The sequence below is a fragment of the Macaca nemestrina genome, chromosome 7 (genome assembly GCF_043159975.1).
Source record: "Macaca nemestrina isolate mMacNem1 chromosome 7, mMacNem.hap1, whole genome shotgun sequence".
Taxonomy (NCBI): domain Eukaryota; kingdom Metazoa; phylum Chordata; class Mammalia; order Primates; family Cercopithecidae; genus Macaca; species Macaca nemestrina.
The window spans coordinates 86,967,362-86,989,148 of record NC_092131.1 but is presented as its reverse complement, the minus strand read 5'-3'; the positions used below and the strand labels follow the sequence as shown (position 1 = coordinate 86,989,148).

The 21,787-nt window shown below is 45.5% G+C and overlaps 1 protein-coding gene across 4 annotated transcripts in view; it reads right to left on the bottom strand.

The window, feature by feature from the left end:
• Window positions 1-21,787, bottom strand: part of LOC105496588 (spalt like transcription factor 2) — a 42,598-nt gene that overhangs the window by 4,856 nt on the left and 15,955 nt on the right. Inside the window, exon 1 of one of the 4 annotated variants that reach the window (XM_011767145.2) lies at window positions 11,174-11,517. The exons of 1 other annotated variant lie outside the window; for it this stretch is intronic. In XM_011767145.2, coding sequence (XP_011765447.1) covers window positions 11,174-11,246 — 73 coding nt within the window. In that variant the 5' untranslated portion in view covers window positions 11,247-11,517. Of the gene's footprint in view, window positions 1-132; window positions 454-10,635; window positions 10,823-11,173; window positions 11,518-21,787 lie in introns of those variants that run through there. 2 more of the 4 variants (XM_011767147.2, XM_011767146.2) reach the window with 2 other exon arrangements.

Sequence of the window (21,787 nt, the reverse complement as noted above, 5' to 3'; positions counted from 1 at the left end):
AGTTCACGGAATAGGTGTGAGGACAGGGGCCTACGCAGAGAATCAAGCATTTTCTCCCGCCCACCGAAAGTCTTCGCCGCCCCTGCGCATCCCCCTCCGCCCCCACCCCTGCCCAGCCCGACCCTACCGCACCTCCGAGCTCTGCCGGCTCCCCGCAGGGCACCCCGAGACGAGAGCTCCTCCCGGATTCGTGCGCCATGGTTGTGGGGAAAGTGGAGGGTCAGGTGGGGTGGGAGACAATGGATATTGGGATTGAGGGAGGCGGCGGTGGCCGCTGGGTCTGCGGCAGCCTCTGCACCCAGCGACCCAGACTGCGGAGATGGAGATCGGCAGCGGCGGGGGCAGGGAGCAGAGGCGGAGGGGGAGGGGAGCGAGGAGGCGGGGAGGAGCTGGAGCGAGAAAGCGGGGAGAGGGGAGATCTGGGAGGAGCTGATGAGGAGGGGAGTTTATGGGGAGGAGCTGCTGGGGAGGGAGGCGGGAGCTAGAGGAGGCGGGAGAAGGGAGCGCTAGCTGGGGCGTGGGGGCGGGAGCCCAGAGCTCGGGAGAGTTTCCGGAGGCGCAGTGACAGGTGCTGTGAAGCACTGCGGGGGTCCACCTTTCCCCTTCCCTGGCCAGCTCCCCCCATCTGCAGATGCCGTTGCCCAGGCCTTCCCTCCTCCTCCCGCCCTCCCCTCCTAAGCTCTAGGGGCACAGTGGGAAACGTAGCCCTGCTCAATGGAGCAAGGCGATAGGCTTCTCTTATTTTTCTTTGGATAAAGGATCCGCTGAGCTTGGAAAACGTGGATTCCAGAGAGGGTCGTCTGATCTCCTCAGAGGTCTGAGGGCCAGAAGAAGAGGAGGAGCTCAGAACATGCACTCCTCACCAGCACACACACCCCAAAATATTCCAAGTTTTGTCCCGTCTTTCTCACTTCCATTCCCACCCTACCCCCATCCCTCTCCACAAAAGAAGTTTCTCAGGGTGGGCGGCTGCAAGGTAGAATTTCCAAGGAAGTCATTTCAGGACTCTCTGCGGAACACTAAGCCCCTTCACTCCCCGCCCCTCCTCCCCCAGAATAATAGCTGAATGCAGGCCACTCCGCAGATCGCTCAGCCTACACAACACCTAATTTATAGAGTCCATGCTTATTTAATAAGCCATCTCCTACTTAGTACCCTCTTTTCTACCCTCTTCCTCCTCTATTCTCCTGCAACATTCCTCACACTGTCACTATTAAAGACAGTGGGTTTGGGGAGACGCTAGCCTGCAAAGGCGTACGGAGGCCCACCCAGCTCTAACCTGGGGGGGAGGGGAGCCTCTTGAAACAATGCGGTAGGAGCTACCAGGCGCGCTCGGTGTCTAAAGCCCTTTCAGGCCCAGCCTGGTTTGAATGCTTAGAAATAGCTAACACCTGCTCACCATCACAGAGGCAGCCTCCTATTCAGACAGGATAAGTAAGAATAAAATGCCTCCTGGACCAGGTATTCTGGCATTCTCCTTTTTACCTTGAAATTAGTCTTAAAGCGCTTCCTACTTCCTAAAATACTTTCTCTTACATGCAGGAAGTGACCACAAGTCCTTGGTTTTGTGGTTTTCCTGGGCATCAGTAAACCTAAATTGTTCTAATCCCAGTTCTCTTCTTGCCTCGCTGATAAATTGAGACATGGTGGTCAGACACACCATGTTATACCACCGTTTCCCTCTTCATAAAGTGGTAATATTGCAGCTGCAGTATCTTACTCAGAAAAATATTGTGGGGACAAAAAATTGAAAAATTTGACAATATTAATGTGTAAACCAGGTATGGTGGTGCACACTTGTAGTCCCAGCTACTTGGGAGGCTGAGGCAGGAGAATTGCTTTAGTCCAGGAGTTTGAGGCTGCAGTGAGCTATGATCACACCTGTGAATAACCACTGCCCTCCAGCTTCCGCAACATAGTGAGGCCCCATTACTTAAAAAAAAAAAAAAAAAAAAAGCTGGGTACAGTGGCTCACTGTAATTCCAGCATTTTGGGAGGCCAAGGCGGGCAGATCACGAGGTCGGGAGTTCCAGACCAGCCTGGCCAATATGGTGAAACCCCATCTCTACTAAAAATACAAAAATTAGCTGGGCATGGTGGTACGCACCTGTAATCCCAGCTACTGGGGTGGCTGAGCCAGGAGAATGGCTTGACCCCAGGAGGCAGAGGTTGCAGGGATCTGAGATCGTGCCATTGCATTCCAGCCTGGGCAACAAGAACGAAACTCCATCTCCCGGTTTTATTGGAAACTCTCCAATAAAATGAGGGTACTGCCATAAAAAGGAAGGAAATTCTGATACATGCTACAACATGAATGAACTTTGAAAACTTGAAACTTCAGCTGGAGGCTGAGGTGGGAGGATCACTTGAGCTCAAGGGTTTGAGACTCCATCTCAAAATCTCAAAAAAAAAAAAAAAAAAAAAAAAAGAAAAAGAAAAGAAAGAAAGAAAGAAAAAAGAAAGAAAGAAAAGAAAGTTTAGGCACAGTGGTTAGCTCATGCCTATAATCCTAGCACTTTTGGAGACCAAGGCAGGAGGATCACTTGAGGCCAGGAATTTGAGACCAGCCTGTATAACATAGTGAGACCCCAATCTCTGCAAAATCAACCAACCAACCAACCAAACTTAAAACCAACCAAACAAACAAACAAAAAAAGTCTAAAAAAATTGATAGGTACATGTGAGATTTTTAAAGTTTGGGGAGTCCTGAATTTTATCAACTAGAGAATTTACATTGTCAGTAGCAAAATAATCGAAGTAGCCTTAAATACACATATACTAAAAGTAGATCTGTTTTCCATGTTGTTTGCTAATCTTATTAATTTCTGAGGTAAGATATTGGCTAATATCAGTGGCATATTTCAAAGGTAGGAAGTCTTTTTTTGCAGGGGGTCGGGGAGCTGAAACAACCTATTTAAAATATTAGTAACATCCACTTTACTTTTCAACATAAATTTTGCCTGTGTTTTTAAACTTAAAACATTTTACTGGCCGGGTGCGGCGGCTCACGCCTGTAATGCCAGCACTTTGGGAGGCCGAGACGGGCGGATCGCGAGGTCAGGAGATCCAGACCATCCTGGTGAACACGGTGAAACCCCGTCTCTACTAAAAATACAAAAAAATTAGCCAGGCGTGGTGGCGGGCCCCTCTAGTCCCAGCTACTTGGGAGGCTGAGGCAGGAGAATGGCGTGAACCTGGGAGGCGGAGCTTGCAGTGAGCCGAGATCGCGCCACTGCACTCCAGCCTGGGCGACAGAGCGAGACTCCGTCTCAAAAAAATTTTACTGAATTATGTTTTGAAACTTCAGATAATAAAGCTCTTAGCATTGTGAGTCATACTTCTGAAATGGATGGGTTCTGTGCTTCCAGGCCTGGTCTTACAAATGAGGGAGAGGGGATTCTATTTCCGTTTATGGCAAGTCACAGTTTTGTGCAATGCGGTTTATTTTTACGGATAAGGAAATTGAAGCTTGGAGAGGTTAAGTGACTTTTCCAAGTTCACACAGTAATTCAGTGAAGCAAGCATTCAGAATTTTGACTCCTTTCCAATGCTTTCTCAAGCACATCAACATTGTATGGCTTCCCTAATGCTAGAGAAAGGGCCCTGTGTGGCTTCTACCTGCCATTTGCTCCCTGGCCTTAGGGAGAGGGAATCAGATGGAGGCTTTCTACTGAGCACTTGTTAATTAGCATTGAACATTTGATATCCAGTTGCTGTTTTGTCAAGTCTTCTGACAAGAAAAGAAATCCTTTTCTTTTCATCTTCTCCTGGGAAACACTGTCCCCTTTCTTGCTCTTTAATGAAATGTGCTTTCTGATGCGTAATTTGATCTAAGCTCTTCTTTAAGGTAAATTTAGTCCCTGGTGAAAGGTGACTGGATCAACAGCCACCTGTAAGAGGAACCCTCCATTTCTCAGTGCTTTGCACTCACTGCCTATCCTGAAAAGGGGGGCAGGATTCTTACACAAACATGAATGAAGTCACAAATGCAGGAATAAACTAAACTGGTAATGGTGTCCCTAGATAGCAGATAAGGTGAGGTAAGCTATCTCCGGTCAAATGCAAAGTCGGGGGTGGGACTAAGACCTGGAAAAGCTTGTTTAAACTTATAGACAGCTGAAATGACAAAGAAAAGGGAAACCAGGTGGCTTCCCCTCTAAACCTAGTGTCCCATCAAATTGCTGCTTTAGGCTTCAGAGAGAACTGTTGGGGAGAACCAAGAGAAAAATAGGTGGGTCGTATGTAGCAGGGTGATACGTTTGAACAGTGGTTTTCAAATTTTGCTGCCCATTAGGATTACCAGAAAAGAGTTTTAAAATTTTTATGTTTAGGTGCAGTGGCCTGTTCCTTGTAGTCCCAGCTACTCTGGAGGCTGAGGTGGGAGGATCACTTGAGCTCAAAGGTTTGAGACTCCATCTCAAAATCTCAAAAAAAAAAAAAAAAAAAAAAAAAAGAAAGAAAGAAAGAAAGAAAAGAAAGTTTAGGCACAGTGGGTAGCTCATGCCTATAATCCTAGCACTTTTGGAGGCTAAGGCAGGAGGATCACTTGAGGCCAGGAATTTGAGACCAGCCTGCATAACATAGTGAGACCCCCATCTCTGCAAAATCAACCAACCAACCAACCAACCAAACTTAAAAAAAATCCCTATGTCCAGGCCACATCCCAGGCTAATTAATTCATAATCCCCGAGGATAGGATCCAGGCATTAGTTTTATAAAGCTCCTCAGGTGATTCCAATGAGAAGACAAAGACGATGACACAATGATGAGACCCCATGGAGGACTGCCCTTTCCATCACACCCTCCACCCTGCTCCTCACAAATCTTACCTGAGCTAAACTTGGCCACAACTGGGACATAGACAAAATGAACTCTCAGTGCTAAACCTTCCCATCAGTTTCCCTCCCTACAGTGCCCACAACCACACATTAGCTTCCTTGTATCCTTTCCCAGTGAAAAATCTGCTTCCATGAATAGAATTTGATATAATTTACACCTTACTGTAAGTTTAAGTGACTGCATTTCTTTCCCAGATACGAGTATATTGAAGCGAATTTTTTCTTTTTTAATTGATATTTGAGCCATATTTCTAATTGTAAGGTGAAAGGCTTTGTTCTACAGAGTTCAAGCATCATCTACCCATTAAGGAAACAAAGCACACTATGTAAGCACCTGCTTAACCTAACTTACTTGTTTTTTTTTTGTTTGTTTTTTGGAGATGGTTTCACTCTGTCGCCCAGGCTGGAGTGCAGTGGCACAATCATAGCTCACTGAAGACTCTACCTCCCAGGCTTAGGGGATCCTCCCACCTCAGCTTCCTGAGTAGCTGGGACTACAGGCATGCACAATCATGCTGAGCTAATTAAAATTTTTTTTTTTCTGTAGAGATGAGGTTTCACTATGTTGCCCAGGCTGTCTGGAATACCTGGGCTCAAGGGATCCTCCTGCCTTGTCCCCACAAAGTGCTGGGAGTACAGATGTAAGCCACTGCATCTGGCCCACTTACTTATTATTGACACTGAACAATGCTAAATGGTAGCTTCCATAATTATGAATTGATTCTGTAACTATTGCTACTGACTACTTCTTAGTGAAATATCTCATCTCCTTACTCCTCTCTCCTAAATGTAGACACATAATAATCCTTAGAAACCCAGACCTACTAATGTAACTACAGCCTGTGTAACACACTAGACTAACAGGCACAATGATTGGTACACCTGGTGCTAAGTGAGAAAAATATATTTGATTACAGAATAGGAGTATCTTAGATCAAACATAAGAATGCTATTTTAATGAAAATTTCTTTGACATCAAAGGACTCAACACTTAACGTGGAATTCATACCATTTTGGAGCTGGGACTTTAGAGATCTGACACTCTTATTGTCATTTGTGCACAGGGAGTCAGACCTGAGTTAAAGTCCCAGCTCTAGAACATTCTAATCTTTGTGATCTTGGGAAAATGTCTTAATCTCTCCCAGAGTTTGATTTCTCTCTCTCTTTTTTTCTTTTTGAGACGGAGTCTCTCTCTGTCATCCAGGCTGGAGTACAATGGTGCGATCTCGGCTCACTGCAATCTCTGTCTCCTGGGTTCAAGAGATTCTCCTGCCTCAGCCTCCCAAGTAGCTGGGATTACAGGTGTGCGCCACCACACCCAGCTAAGTTTTGTAGTTTTAGTAGAGACGAGGTTTCACCTTGTTGGCCAGGCTTGTCTTGAACTCCTCACCTCAAGTGATCTGCCCACCTCAGCCTCCCAAGGTGCTGGGATTACAGGCGTGAGCTAGCTGCTGTGCTCGGCTGATTTATCTTCCTTAAAATGAAGGTACTGCCGCGCCGGCCGCGGTGGCTCAAGCCTGTAATCCCAGTTCCTTGGGAAGCCGAGGTGAGTGGATCACAGGGTCAGGAGATCGAGACCCTCCTGGCCAACATGGTGAAACCCCATCTCTACTAAAAAAAAAAAAAAAAAAAAATACAAAAAAGTAGCCGGGCGTGGTGGCGGGCGCCTGTAGTCCCAGCTACTGGGAAGGCTGAAGCAGGAGAATGGCGTGAACCCGGGAGGTGGAGCTTATAGTGAGCTGAGATCGCGCTATTGCACTCCAGCCTGGGCGACAGAGCGAGACTCTGTCTCAAAAAATAAATAAATAAATAAAATAAAATGAGGGCACTGCCATAAAAAGGAAGGAAATTCTGATACATGCTACAACATGAATGAACATGCTTTCAGACAAATTTGATTTTAATTGAGAAAAAAAGAAAACATACTAAGTGCAATAAAGCAGATGCAAAAAAGACAAATATTGTATGATTCCATTAGTATGAGGTACCCAAATATTATATGAGTCCATTAATATGAAATTTGGCGAGTTCATACAGACAGAAAGCAGAATAGAGGCTAATAGGGGCTGAGGGAATGGGAGAATGGGGATTTATTATTATTTTTTTTATTTTTATTTTTATTTTTTGAGATGGAGTCTCACTTTGTCGCCCAGGCTGGAGTGCAGTGGCGCAATCTCGGCTCACTGCAAGCTCCGCCTCCCGGGTTCACGCCATTCTCCTGCCTCAGCCTCCCGAGTAGCTGGGACTACAGGCGCGCACCACCACGCCCAGCTAATTTTTTGTATTTTTAGTAGAGATGGGGTTTCACTGTGTTAGCCAGGATGGTCTCGATCTCCTGACCTCGTGATCCGCCCGCCTCAGCCTCCCAAAGTGCTGGGATTACAGGCGTGAGCCACCACGCCCAGCGGGGATTTATTATTTAATGGTTATGGAGTTTCTGTTTGATGATGAAAAAGTTATTGAAACATTGGTAATGGTTACATAACATAGTGAACGTACTTAATGCCAGTGAATTGTACACTTAAAAAATGGTTGAAATGGTAAATTTTATTACACATATTTTACTACAATAAAAAAATTTTAGCCGGGTGTGGTGGCATGCACCTGTAATCCCAGCTGCTCAGGAGGCTGAGGCAGGAGAGTCTCTTGAACCCTGGAGGTGGAGGTTTCAGTGAGCTGAGATGTGCCACTGCACTCCAGCCTGGGCAACAGAGTAAGACTTGGTCTCAAAAAAAAAAAAAAACACCTTTTTTGCAATAATAAGGGAGCTGGGAGGAAAAAGAGGAAATGCAAAAAGGGCCTAGTACAGTATCTGAATGCTCTACAAATATTAGCCATGAGTGTTAGTTATTATTTGAATGTCAAAAGCTGAACGAAGCCCTGGGATAAGAAAGGTCACATGTGCCCAAGATCACATAGCTTCAAGGTCTACACTAGATTGAAAACCAAGTTTTCTGTTTTCTTATCTAGTGCTCTGTAACACCAGGCCTGAGATACTCTCTATTCCAAAATGTGTTTTTTTCTGATTTGGGAATACCTAGGGTTGGGTGGCCCAGAGATCAATAACCTGAGAGATGAGGCTCTCTACTTCCAAATGTAAACAGAGCCCCCAAAACTCTACCTTTGCCTTCTTTCCCCTCTTGCTGTTCTTGCTGTCTGCCAACTTCCATCTAAAGTACTCCCCTCTCTCCCTCTAGATCTGTTTGGCTGCTGTCCTGGTTTCTCCTTCTCACTAAATATCTGGGTTTCTGATCGTTTCCTTTATTTCCCAGATGTACTGGTTTGCATTTTTCCCCCAGTCACATCCCTTATGTTCTCTAATCCAGATTTCTAGACTCTGTAGGGGAGAGAGAAGGTTTTTTTTTTTCCCCCTCTCTAGAGTTTTTAAGTAAATAGAGTATTTCCTGCCTATCACTTATATGAAATAACTATTCTGTTAAGTTTTGATGTTCTAGTCAGGGAAGCTGAGCAAAAACGGCTGGAAAACAGATTTTTCAGACTGTTTCTTGGTGATGTCTTAGGTCACTGTAGAATTTTGGCTTTTAGAATATGTAACAAAGGCTCAGCATTTGCTTGTTGTATATGGCACATATTGCTTAAAAGAAGGCAAAAGACTCCTGGAAACATTACTGGCACCCTAGACTACTAAATAAATGTCTTCTGATACTCATGATAATATTCGTCATTTCACAGGTGCACCAAAGGATACAGTGTACCCCTAAATAAAAGCCCTTCCTACCTAACTGTGGGGCATGCTGTGGGGTAGAAGGAAGTCAGATGTGTGAAGGTCACATAAGTGAATAGAAACCCTGTCTATAAAAAATTAGGGAAAAGGAGAGCTCTCATTCTATTTTGCAGAATGGATGCTGCCCCATTCATGATTAAGGAAATGTATTAATTTAAAAGAAAAGCAGAAAATGTGAAATTTACATATTGTAAGCTTGTAAGATCAAGGAGGAATTTCAGATACGATAAAATAGAGCCACCTCATTTTGCAGATGAGGCCCAATGACATCCAGATCATAAGTAGCCTAGGATCTTTCGCTCCAGGGGAATTCCGATGAGCTTTCTTAAGGTAGATCTCAACAGAGGGTACTACTGCTTCCTTGCTCCTTACATTTGTTTCTGCCTTTCAGAGCTCAAAGGCAAATTTTCATCAAAAATTTGTTGATGCCATTGGGTTTAAAGCTTTACTGTTTCTATGGGGATGACTTTGTAGCAGCATTACCATGCCTCCAAGTGGGAGCTATATCTTAAAGGGCTTGAAAATCCATTCAGGACAGCTGCTAAAGATAGTTTTTGACTCCCTCACAGAAGATTTTTCCTCAGCTATGGTATGGGGAATGGGTGAGCAGATGGGAGAAGTAGGAAGAAGAGGAGAGGATGCTTCTTGGGGGCTTGGAGGGGTGTTCAGCATAGTTCCACAATCAAACCAGCGGGAGAGCAGAACTGTGAGGCAACTCTGGGGAAGAGTTGAGGCTCTAGGGGAAGTCTCCTGTAGAGCACAAGTAGGAAACATCCGGCCTATAGCAGCATTAAGAAGGGCTAATGTGTCTCAGGAGGGAAGGATGCCATCGCCACAGAACCTCTAAATATGGGCACAGTAGGATCCCAGAAAAGCAGTGATTCGGGGAGGATGTGTTCTGCCCAAAACATAATATGTCTGTTAAGGTTATTTTGTAGCACATGGAGCACTGATCTGACCTCAAGCTTTTGTTTTTTAACAGGTGGAAAGGCAAGTTTAATCTATAATTTTAATCGCCACCAATACACTATCTTGGAGCTTTTCATGATAGCTTTTCACATGTCTCATAAAGAAATGCTGACATTTGCCAAGAGGTTCCTGAGTTTTGGTCATATTACAGCACTTGCAGGAAGTGCCACTACATTCACATATAATGATAATAACAATATTCACACATACTAAGCACTTATTTATGCTAGGTACTTTACTACATGTATTAAGCACTTATTTATGCTAGGTACTTTACTACATGTATTAAGCACTTATTTATGCTAGGTATTTTTCCAAGGGTTTTACACATATTAACTCATTTTGATTTTCACAACAACTTAATGAGGTAGCTAGTATACACATCTCCATTTTACAGATGAGGAAACTGAAGCATAGAGAGACAAAATAAACCAGTCAAGGTCACATAGCTAACCAAGTGGTGGAGCTGGGATTTGTCTAAAAGTCTGGTTTCAGAACCTTTGTGCTTAATCCTATACTATACTGTTGGGTGTATCAACTGTATGCTGAACAGTTGCCTCTCTGGAGCCAGGACTTCCAGACTTTCAGTCTGCACATATGGAGCCATACCACTGACAAGTATGTCCAAAACTTCTTTGATCCTAAGAATTACCTGGAGACTTGCAAAATATATAGATTCCCACACCCTGGCTCAGATGTACTCACAATCAGGCAAGTTTTTAAAACCCAGGTTTAGTGGAGTGAGCACCACCAGCCCTGAGCATTAGGAAATTTAAGTTTTTGTCCTGATTTTGCCTCTGTCTCTCAGACTCTGGGCAATTTCACTCTTCAGTTCCCTGCTTGCTCTACTGTCTGCCTGTCACTTAACGGAATGTTACAAGAATACATACAATTTTTTCCCCCTCATAAGGGACACCTGTTGCTTCAAAAACACGGTATCCTCATAAAATGATACACGCGTAGTAACAGGTGTATTTTCTTGCACTGTTTTTTTTTTTTTTCTTTGCTTTCCTTGAAGCACAAACCTAAGCCCCTCATCCAGACCTAGCCTTCAGCTCTCCTCCAGGTGACACACATACATACCCCAAACCAGGCTGCATTCTGACCGACATTAGCTCTCTCCCTCTGGGAGCTCTGATCGGCTCTCAGTTCAGCCCAACAATGAGAAACTTTTTTCTCATCTCCCTCAGGGGAGCCTTCACGTTTATCCAATTCATTCTCTTGCAACCCAACTCTCCAGAAGGAAAAGGGGGGAAAATCCCACCCCTAAGAGACGGTCTTCAGGTCTGAGGACGTTACTTAGCAACGGCACAAAGACCAGTGAGCCAAGGGGGACCTGAGGAGAAAACTCTTGGGTGGGGAGACAGAGCCAGTTTGAAAACTCCATTTCATCCAGAGAAAAACAAGGAAAACACAAACAGAATCAATCCCAAGTAACAAGCGGGGCTTCTCCCCAGCGCAGGTCATCTCTTTACTCCCTGCATCTCAACTCCTTTAAACCCCCAGTGACCAAGTCCGCCCCCGCCTGGTTTCGCCCATGGCCCGAGTGCCCTCCCCTTGCCCTGGCCTGACCCACACAGGCTTGGACTTAGGGGCCCCCCACCCCTCCCCAGGCACCCACCGTTCTCAGACGCCCTGGGACCTTCGCAGTCCGAGATTAACTGTTGGGGTTTCCGCTGCTTTCGCCGAGACATTCCCGGGTAGAGAGTTGGGAGAGGGAGGGGCAACGCTCACTTAGTCTTAACCGGGGTGACCTGGTCTCCTCTCCCCCTTGGGTCCGAAGCCAATTGATGCCTCTCCCCCAGCGCAAATCACTGTGAAGCAGAGATGTTCTCCTTTCCCAGAGACAGACAGACTCTCTCTCTCTCTCTGATTCTCTGTTCTTGACTCTCTCTCTCTTTCTCTCTCAATCTTTGCAAGTCTTTAAAGGGGAGACGCCCCCTTTTTTTCTTCAGCTTCTTCCCTACGCTTCTGCAGCTCCCATTGTAAAAGCAAAAATCCTAATCTTTCCGCACACTCTTTTCTTTTGTACTGCAGAGGAAAGGATTTAACCCTCTCCTCCCTGCAAGGGCTCTGGGTCTCTCCCTGTGCTGTCTGTTCAGAAACTGTCCCTGGCTTGTTTCTCTAACTCTTCTTCCAAGATCTTCACTGTGCTTTTTGGTTCTGTCATATTTCTATGCCCCTCTGATAATGTAGCTGCTTCTGGGGTATAAACTGAAATAGGAACCTTCTGATGTGTCCTGATTATGAGTAATATATGTATAGCTCTTTATAATTTATAGAATATTTTCATTTGGGCCGGGCACGGTGGCTCAAGCCTGTAATCCCAGCACTTTGGGAGGCCGAGACGGGCGGATCACGAGGTCAGGAGTTCGAGACCATCCTGGCTAACACGGTGAAACCCCATCTCTACTAAAAAATACAAAAAACTAGCCGGGCGAGGTGGCGGGCGCCTGTAGTCCCGGCTACTCGGGAGGCTGAGGCAGGAGAATGGCGTAAAAACCCGGGAGGCAGAGCTTGCAGTGAGCTGAGATCCGGCCACTGCACTCCAGCCTGGGCGACACAGCGAGACTCCGTCTCAAAAAAAAAAAAAAAAAAAAAAAAAAAAAGAATATTTTCATTTGTAATGTATTTTGAATATTATAACTCCAAGATGAACACAGTAGGCTTTCCTACTCCAACTTATAGTTGAGCCCCTTTATAGATGAATCAAAAGGCCCAGTGAGGTTAAGTAACCTCTCCAAAGTTGCACAGCTATGATGTATCAGACACAGGCCTGGAATCCAGGTGCATCTGACAGTAGCCTAACATTGTTTCCTCTATATCAATAAAGACACAATATGCCACCAAACTGCTATCATGAAAAAAAAAAAAAGTGATTGATCTCAAGGAATCTCATTTAAAATAGCCATGGCTGGGCATGGTGGCTCACACCTGTAATCTCAGCACTTTGGGAGGCCAAGGTGGGCGAATCATGAGGTTAAGAGATGGAGACCACCCTGGCCAACATGGTGAAACCCCATCTCTACTAAAAACACAAAAATTAGGCTGGGCGCGGTGGCTCACGCTTGTAATCCCAGCACTTTGGGAGGCCAAGGCAGGCAGATCACCTAAGGTCAGGAGTTTGAGACCAGCCTGACCAACATGTCAAAACTCTGTCTCTACTAAAAATACGAAAATTAGCTGGGCATAGTGGTGGGTGCCTGTAATCCCAACTACTCCAGAGGCTGAGGCAGGAGAATCCCTTGAACCTGGGAGGCAGAGGTGGCAGTGAACTGAGATCGTGCCATTGCACTCCAGCCTGGAGCGAGACTCCGTCTCAAAAAAAAGAATCCCTCCATCTCCACAATACATTGTTTGGCAACAACCAAGTATCTCCTGCTCAGCCTGCACACTGAGGGTGATTCATTTATTTTTCTTTAACTTCTGACTGTGATGTTCCTACCTGTATTTGAGTGCTACTGAGCTACTGCGCATAGAATATTCTGGATATGCCCTATCTTCTGGCAATAATGCCTGGGCCCCTTTATTTTAGCGTGATTTCTGTTTTACTCTTCTGGCTGAGATAGCATCTGAAACGCTAGTTGGAAAAGTGGGAAGTATTTTCCCCTTTTAGGGTTAGTAATGTAAATCTCTGATGGCTTTATCTGCAGAGAAAAGCAAAATAAAGCTCACTCACAGGTTTGGCTGCAAATTTGAAGGTTTATGCATTTCTTCCCTTACACGATTCCAGGCTAGTTTGGTAATACTAAGAAAGGAAAAGGGAGACAGCAGGTGGCAGGGGGTGCTGCTAGTAATAATTGAGGCAGGTATCCACATTACATCTGAAGAGTTTTGGAAAATGCTCTCATCTTTGCTTTGGAGTTCACTGAATCTCCATTATTTATCCAGTCCTTTGGTGTCAGGGCCCCGGGTGGTTTTCTCAAGTCTACCCTTGGAACTCTTGTGGCTGACATTATCTAATTCATCCTGTTAACTTCCCTGTGGTAGACAGGTGTCATTATTTATCACTAGACCATTGTAGGAGAAATGGGGGTACTGAGCCTAGGAAAACTTCTAATTCCTCCATGGAATAGACTGAGTCCTGTCATCCTCTCACCCCACTGTTTCCATCATTTATTTCCTTCCAGGAAAGGAAAGGAGAGAAGGAACATAGCTTTCTGCTTCTCTCAGGAGTCTGAAATCTCCAAGGGAGCAGATTTCAGGGTCCACATTTGTCTTTTTTCCTGAATCTTGGCTATCTTCATCTTTTCCTATTTTTCCCCCTCCTTCTTGTGGGTCTTATTGTGAAAGGAAGGACTCTTTCCCCTCCTCTTCTTTCTTCCGCCCTCCCCAGTTTACCATTTTTTTTCCTTTTACCTCTCCACTGTGGCCTCTTGACCTCCCCACAGAGTTACAAAAGTAAAATCCTTGAAGAGATGCTGCTGTGGGAATGTTAATGAGCCTTCCCCACAAAGGGGCAAAGACTTTACTTCACTGAGTTGGAAAAAAGCCCCTTTGAAAAGGGGTTTCTGTGTGTGGTGAAGTGGAGAGGGGAGGGGAAGGAGAGGGATAGAGGGAAAAGAAGGGAGGGAAAGAAAAAGAGCAAGAGAATGAAAGGAGAGAGAGAAATAGAAGAGAGACACTCAAACTTCATACTAGAAGAGAATATTAAAAATAACAACACCACTTTCCTTTCTTCAATTTGTAATCTAATTTTTGGAAAATGTTCCTTGGTCTTTTGACCTTGTAAACTCAGGGCTTACATTCCCAAGAAGCTGAAGAGGCACTCGAGAGCATGGTAGATAATAAAAGATAGGAAAAAGGGACTTATCTTGGCACCCCACCCCCAGTTTCTTCCCATATACAGGAGCCAGAGCTAGAGAGGCTCTGGGGTGGTTGTGAGGGGTGTGTAATATTCTGGACTGGGGGAACTGGAGGTGAAGATGGGCTCTTTTTTTCTGGATTTGTGGTTCATTCTTATGATATTTTCTAATTTTATCAACATTTCTTATTTTGGCTTCCCTATTAGGTGTTGGTCTAATAATTTATCTATCTTCAGAAATAGTTTACAGCCCTGTTGAGGTGTCAAGGAGTCAGTTTTCAAGCCAGGCCACTTGAACATAATCTCTGTTTCCTTCATTTCTCTGCACAGGTTGCCTCTGGATTAGTTAAAATGAATGTTAAGGTGTCAAAATTAAATCCTTTAAAAAAAAAGATATGTTGTTGCTTTTTGTTTTATTTTTTTACCCTCATCTTCTACGTGATAGTATCTTGTTGCTTTTTTTTTTTTTTTTTCCTTTAGACAGAGTTTTGCTCTTGTTGCACAGGCTGGAGTGCAATGGAGAGATCTTGGCTCACTATAACCTTCGCATCTTGGGTTCAAGCAATTCTCCTGCCTCAGCTTCCCGAGTAGCTGGGATTACAGGCATCTGCCACCATGCCTGGCTAATTTTGTATTTTCAGTAGAGATGGGGTTTCTCCATGTTGGTCAGGCTGGTCTCGAACTCCTGACCTCAGGTGATCCGCCCGCCTTGCCTCCCAAAGTGCTGGGATTACAGGCGTGAGCCACTGCGCCCGGCTCTTGTTGCTTTTTTTTTTTTTTTTTTTTTGAGACGGAGTCTCGCTCTGTCGCCCAGGCTGGAGTGCAGTGGCCGGATCTCAGCTCACTGCAAGCTCCGCCTCCCGGGTTCGGGCCATTCTCCTGTCTCAGCCTCCTGAATAGCTGGGACTACAGGCGCCCGCCACCTCGCCTGGCTAGTTTTTTGTATTTTTTAGTAGAGACGGGGTTTCACCGTGTTAGCCAGGATGGTCTCGATCTCCTGACCTCGTGATCCGCCCGTCTCGGCCTCCCAAAGTGCTGGGATTACAGGCTTGAGCCACCGCGCCCGGCCTCTTGTTGCTTTTTAAAGAAAGCGGGGCCGGGTGCGGTAGCTCACACCTGTAATCCTAGCACTGTGGGAGGCCAAATCATGAGGTCAGGAGATGGAGACCATCCTGGCTAACATGGTGAAACCCCGTCTCTACTAAAGACACAAAAAATTGGCCAGGCACGGTGGTTCACGTCTGTAATCCCAGCACTTTGGGAGGCCGAGGCGGGCGGATCATGAGATCAGGAGTTTGAGACCAGCCTGGCCAATATGGTGAAACCCCGTCTCTACTGAAAATGCAAAAATTAGCTAGGCGTGGTGGCCTGTGCCTGTAGTCCCAGCCACTCGGGAGGCTGAGGCAGAAGAATCGCTTGAACCCAGGAGGCGGAGGCTGCAGTGAGCCAAGATCACGCCACTGCACTCCAGCCTGGGTGACAGAGCAAGACTCTGTCTCAAAAAAAAAAAAAAAAAAAAAAAAAGAAAAGAAAAAAGAAAGCTGGCCAGGCGCAATGGCTTATGTCTATAATCCCAGCACTTTGGAAGGCTGAGGTGGGTGGATCACTTGAGTTTAGGAGTTCGAGACCAACCTGGGCAACATGGCAAAACTCTGTCACTACAAAAACATACCAAAAATTAGCCAGCTGTAGTGTCGCATGCCTGTAGTCCCAGCTACTCAGGAGGTTGAGGTGGGAGGATCACCTGAGCCCAGGAGGTCACGGCTTCCATGAGCTGTGATCAGTGATCAAGCCAGTATACTCCAGCCTGGGTGGAGTGAGAACCTGTCTCAGAAAATAAAATAGTAAAATAAAATTTAAAATGTTAGTCATTGTATTTGACTCTCAGAGTTTCCTACATGCTGTTTTGTGATATCAGCCCAACACCCCAGTTAAAGAAGCCAGGAGGCTGGGCGCGGTGGCTCACGCCTGTAATCCCAGCACTTTGGGAGGCCGAGGTGGGAGGATCACAAGGTCAGGAGATCAAGACCATCCTGGCTAACACGGTGAAACCCCATCTCTACTAAAAATAGAAAAATTAGCTGGGCGTGGTAGTGGGTGCCTGTAGTCCCAGCTACTCAAGAGGCTGAGGCAGGAGAATGGCGTGAACCTGGGAGACGGAGCTTGCAGTGAGCCCAGATTGCGCCACTGCACTCCAGCCTGGGCGTCAAAGCGCGACTCCATCACAAAAAAAAAAAAAAAAAAAAAAAAAAAAAAAGGCAGGAACTGTGAGGAGGGTGATTGGAGTGACATCTCAGGAAGAGAAAGATGAGGAGCCAGTCAAGAATGCTTATTGCCAGAGCTCTCTACTCTCTTTTGGTCTAGTGACTCCCAGACACCACAATCACAAGGGGAATTTATGGAGAATTCACATTCCTGGGCTCCCCCACAGATTATTTAATCAGAATCTCTGGGAGGGAGGAACCTAAGATATTTAAACAAGCTCTTAAATGATTCCTTTGCAGAGTTAAGTTTGAAACAATTATGTTTAACTGGTTTTGGGTACCCATGAACCAAGCGCTGCCTGTGGACCAAATACATAATATGCTTCACAAATGTGTGTACTGCCTTTAGCCAAATGTTTTGATGTTAAGATGAATACACTTGGCCCGGCGCAGTGGCTCACGCTTGTAATCCCAGCACTTTGGGAGGCTAAGGCGGGTGGATCACGAGGTCAGAAGTTCAAGATCAGCCTGGCCAAGATGGTAAAACCCCGTTTCTACTAAAAGTACAAAAATTAGCTGGGCGTGGTGGCAGGCGCCTGTAATCCCAGCTATTCAGGAGGCTGAGGCAGAGAACCTGGGAAGCAGAGGATGCAGTGAGCCAAGATCGCGCCACTGCACTCCAGCCTGGGCAACAGAGGGAGACTCCATCTAAAAAATGCTTCTGGGCTGGACGTGGTGGCTCATGCCTGTAATCCCAGGGCTTTTTTTGGAGGCCAAGATGGGAGGATCACCTGAGGCCAGGAGTTCGAGGCCAGTCTGGCCAACATGACGAAACCCTATCTCTACTAAAAATACAAAAAATTAGCTGAGCATGATGGTGGGCACCTGTAATCCCAGCAACTCAGGAGGCTGAGGCAGGAGAATCGCTTGAACCCGGGAGGCACAGGTCACAGTGAGCTGAGATCTCAACATTGCACTCCAGCCTGGGCAACAAGAGCAAAACTCTGCCTCAAAAAATAAAAATAAATAAATAAATAATAAATAAATAAATAAATAAATAAATAAATAAATAATGCTTCTGGCCGGGTGCGGTGGCTCACACCTGTAATCCTAGCACTTTGGGAGGTGTAGGTGGCGAGATGACCTGAGGTCAGGAGTTCGAGACCAGTCTGGCCAACATGGTGAAACTCCATCTCTACTAAAAATACAAAGATTAGCTGGGCGTGGTGGTGCATTCCTGTAATGCCAGCTACTAGGGAGGCTGAGGCAGGAGTATCACTTGAATCCAGGAGGCAGAGATTGCAGTGAACCGAGATTGCACCAGCAGTGAACCGAGATTGCACCAATGCACTCCAGCCTGGGCAACAGAGTGAGACTCTGTCTCAAAAAAAAAAAAAAAAAAGAAAAAGAAAACAGCCGGGCGCGGTGGCTCACGCCTGTAATCCCAGCACTTTGGGAGGCCGAGGCGGGCGGATCACAAGGTCAGGAGATCGAGACCACGGTGAAACCCCGTCTCTACTAAAAATACAAAAAATTAGCCGGGTGCGGTTGTGGGCGCCTGTAGTCCCAGCTACTCGGGAGGCTGAGGCAGGAGAATGGCGTGAACCCGGGAGGCGGAGCTTGCAGTGAGCCGAGATCGCGCCACTGCACTCCAGCCTGGGCGACAGAGCGAGACTCCGTCTCAAAAAAAAAAAAAAAAAAAAGAAAAAGAAAACAAAAGCTTCTAAGCTTCTAGGGGGTTTTTCCCTAAAAATAAAACGATAGTCATGAGGGAGTCTGGAAAACTTTTTGCCATTTCATTCAGTGCCTTTTCTCTCAGGAAAACACTCTGCTCTTATTCTTCTTTTTCTAGTCTGTTTTCAGAAATGGAGGTATTGTGGAGGCATTTTCTCTACCTTCTGAAGCGTTAGAATCCTATGATCTTATGACTTGATTTAATTGCAAGAGAACTGAACTAGGAATCTAGAAACACCTGTACTGTTTCGGTTGATAGCAATATTCATAGCTGCGGTGCATTCTGTGCACACTGCCCTTTGAACACATAATCTCATTAAATCTTTAAAATAATTTTGCAAAGGGAGCATTGTATAGTCCCCACCTCACACATGGAGAACACCCCAATTTACAAATAAGGAAACTGAGGCTTAGAGAGACAAAATAGCTTAATAGCGCAAGATCTTGTAGCTGATAAAGAGTGGGGTTGAAATTTGTGCAAGCAATGCCTGATTGGACAGCCTATGTTTTTTCACACAATTTAATACTTTATTGCCATCCTGGTGATTTCTACTTCTGTTATGGGCCTTGCCTTCTGGCTGCAGACCTGGAGGATAACTTAAACTTATAAATTCTAAAGAAAATTTGAAGATCTACAAAGTCAACATTTACTAAAAGTATGGATCTTCTAATAACATATACTGTCACATGTTCTTTGTCTTGCTAGCATCAAGGAAGTGAGAGAATAAAGAGTTAGGGTAAAGCGCCCTTTGCAAAACTTTCCTAAATAAGAAAGCCTTGGCAAACAATCCTGGTCTTATTAGATGATTTCCGCCTAACCTCTTTCAGGTGGCAGTTGCCATGGTGTTTTAGGGGAAGAGGGAGGAAGTGAAGATCAAGGAGGGTCATTCAGACTGAATGTTGTCTGGTGTTTCTTTTCAGAGTTCATTCGGCAGAAGATGGAAGGAATTTAAATATTCAGAGGAGGAAGGATAGACTTTATTCTTTTGGCTTTTCTTCATTTTTCCTCTTCTCATTCCTCATGTTAAATATAAGGGAATCCAGAGTGTGTAAAGAGGACAAGGTAGTCGGACAGGAAAGGGAGGTTGTGGGGGAAGGGCCAAGATCCTAGCAGCCAGTGGGAGAAAGATAGGGTGGGGGCAGGGAGTGGTGGGGGAGAGAGAGTGCTTTTGAGGGATAAATTATAAGGATAATTTGTTAAGGTTCTGGGGATCCTAAGGTTGACCATTAGAAAAAAAAATCCTCAGAGGATGGGGATCAAGTAGAAACCGTAGCATGAGGAGAGAGGACAATGAGAAAGGCAAAAAAACACACACAAAAAGATAAACAGAGCAATCGAAAAGGAAAACAAATCTATGATGGGAAAGAAAGAGTTAAGTGGCAGAGGCAAGTCTTTGGAGGAACTGGAACATAGGGGTTGAAGTATGACAGAAAATATGAATAATAGATAACTTACAATAGAAATGCGGTCAGAGCATCCAGGAGAAACATTTAAGAAGAGGAACAGGCTGGCCAGGTGTGGTGGCTCACGCCTATAATCCCAGCACTTTGGGAGGCCGAGGTGGGAGGATCACTTCAGGTAGGAGTTTGAGACCAGCCTGGCCAATGTGGTGAAACCTCATCTCTACTAAAAAAAAAAAAAAAAAAAAATTAGCCGGGCGTGGGGCATGTGCCTGTAATACCAACTACTCCAGAGGCTGAGGCAGGAGACTCTGGAATCCGGGAGGTTGCAGTGAGCCAAGATCATGCCATTGTACTCCAGCCTGGGCAACAGAGAGAGACTCGGTCTCAAAAAAAAAAAAAAAAAAAAAAAAAAAAAGGAACAGGCCGGGCGCAGTGGCTCACACCTGCCTGTAATCCCAGCACTTTGGGAGGAGGAGGCAGGTGGATCACCTGAGTTTGGGAGTTCGAGACCAGCCTGACAAACATGGAGAAACTCCATCTCTACTAAAAATGCAAAATTAGCTGGGTGTGGTGGTGCATGCCTATAATCCCAGCTACTCAGGAGGTTGAGGCAGGAGAATCACTTGAACCTGGGATGGGGAGGTTGCTGTGAGCCAAGATCGTGCCATTGCACTCTGGCCTGGGCAAGAAGAGGGAAACTCTGTCTCAAAAAAAACCAAAAAAACAAAACAAAACAAAAGAAAAACCCTTTTAGTGGGTTAATAATCCATTCCCCATTTTAGAGATCATTCCAGGAAACAGATACTGAGAAAATACTTCATGATGTCTAATTAATTCCTAATTATATTTTAAGTGAAAATTATTTCAGTATGCCCTTGGAAGAGTTTATTCATTTACATTTACTTAGTTCAACAAATATTTTTTGGGCACCTCCTATGTGCTAAGTACATAGTATACGACAGGAAATAAAATAGATTCTGCCCTGTTGATTATTATACCACCATTTTGCAATTATTTGGACTTCATTCTTTTTTTCTTTCTTTTTGAGACAGGGTCTCACTCTGTTGCCCAGGCTGGAGTGCAGTGGCACAGTCTTGGCTCACTGCAACCTCTGCCTCTCAGATTCAAGGGATTCTTGTGCCTCAGCCTCTCAAGTAGCTGGGATTACAGAAACACACCACCATGACCCACTAATTTTTTGTAGAGACTGAATCTCACTATGTTGCTAGGGCTGATCTCAGACTCCTGGGGTCAAACCATCCTCTCACCTGCGTCTCCCAAAGTGCTGGGATTACAGGCATGAGCCACCAAACTTGGCCCTGGACTTCATTCTTTTGGTGGTATCTCTTTGTGATTTGGTGGTATCTCTTTGTGATGGTCCGGGAAAGTAAGTGTATTAGTCTGTTCTCATGCTGCTAATAACAACATACCTGAGACTGGGTATTTTATGGAGGAAAGTCACAGTTCCACATGGCTAGGGAGGCCTCACAATCATGGTGAAAGACAAAGGAGGAGCAAAGACATGTTTTACATGGCGGCAGGCAAGGAGATAGCTTGTGCAGAGCAACTCCCGTTTTTAAAACCATCAGAGGCCGGGCGCGGTGGCTCAAGCCTGTAATCCCAGCACTTTGGGAGGCCGAGACGGGCGGATCACAAGGTCAGGAGATCGAGACCATCCTGGCTAACACGGTGAAACCCCGTCTCTACTAAAAAATACGTAAAACCTAGCCGGGCGAGGTGGCAGGCGTCTGTAGTCCCAGCTACTCGGGAGGCTGAGGCAAGAGAATGGCGTGAACCCGGGAGGCGGAGCTTGCAGTGAGCTGAGATCCGGCCACTGCACTCCAGTCTGGGTGACAAAGCGAGACTCTGTCTCAACAAAAAAAAAAAAAAAAAAAAAAAAAACAATAAAACCATCAGATCTCGTGAGACCCATTCACTATCACGAGAACAGCAGGGGAAAGACCCAACCCCATAGTTCAATCATCTTTCACCAGGTCCCTCTCATAACACATGGGAATTATGGGAGCTACAAGATGAGGTTTGGATGGAGACACAGAGCCAAACCATATCATTCCAACCGTGGTCCCTC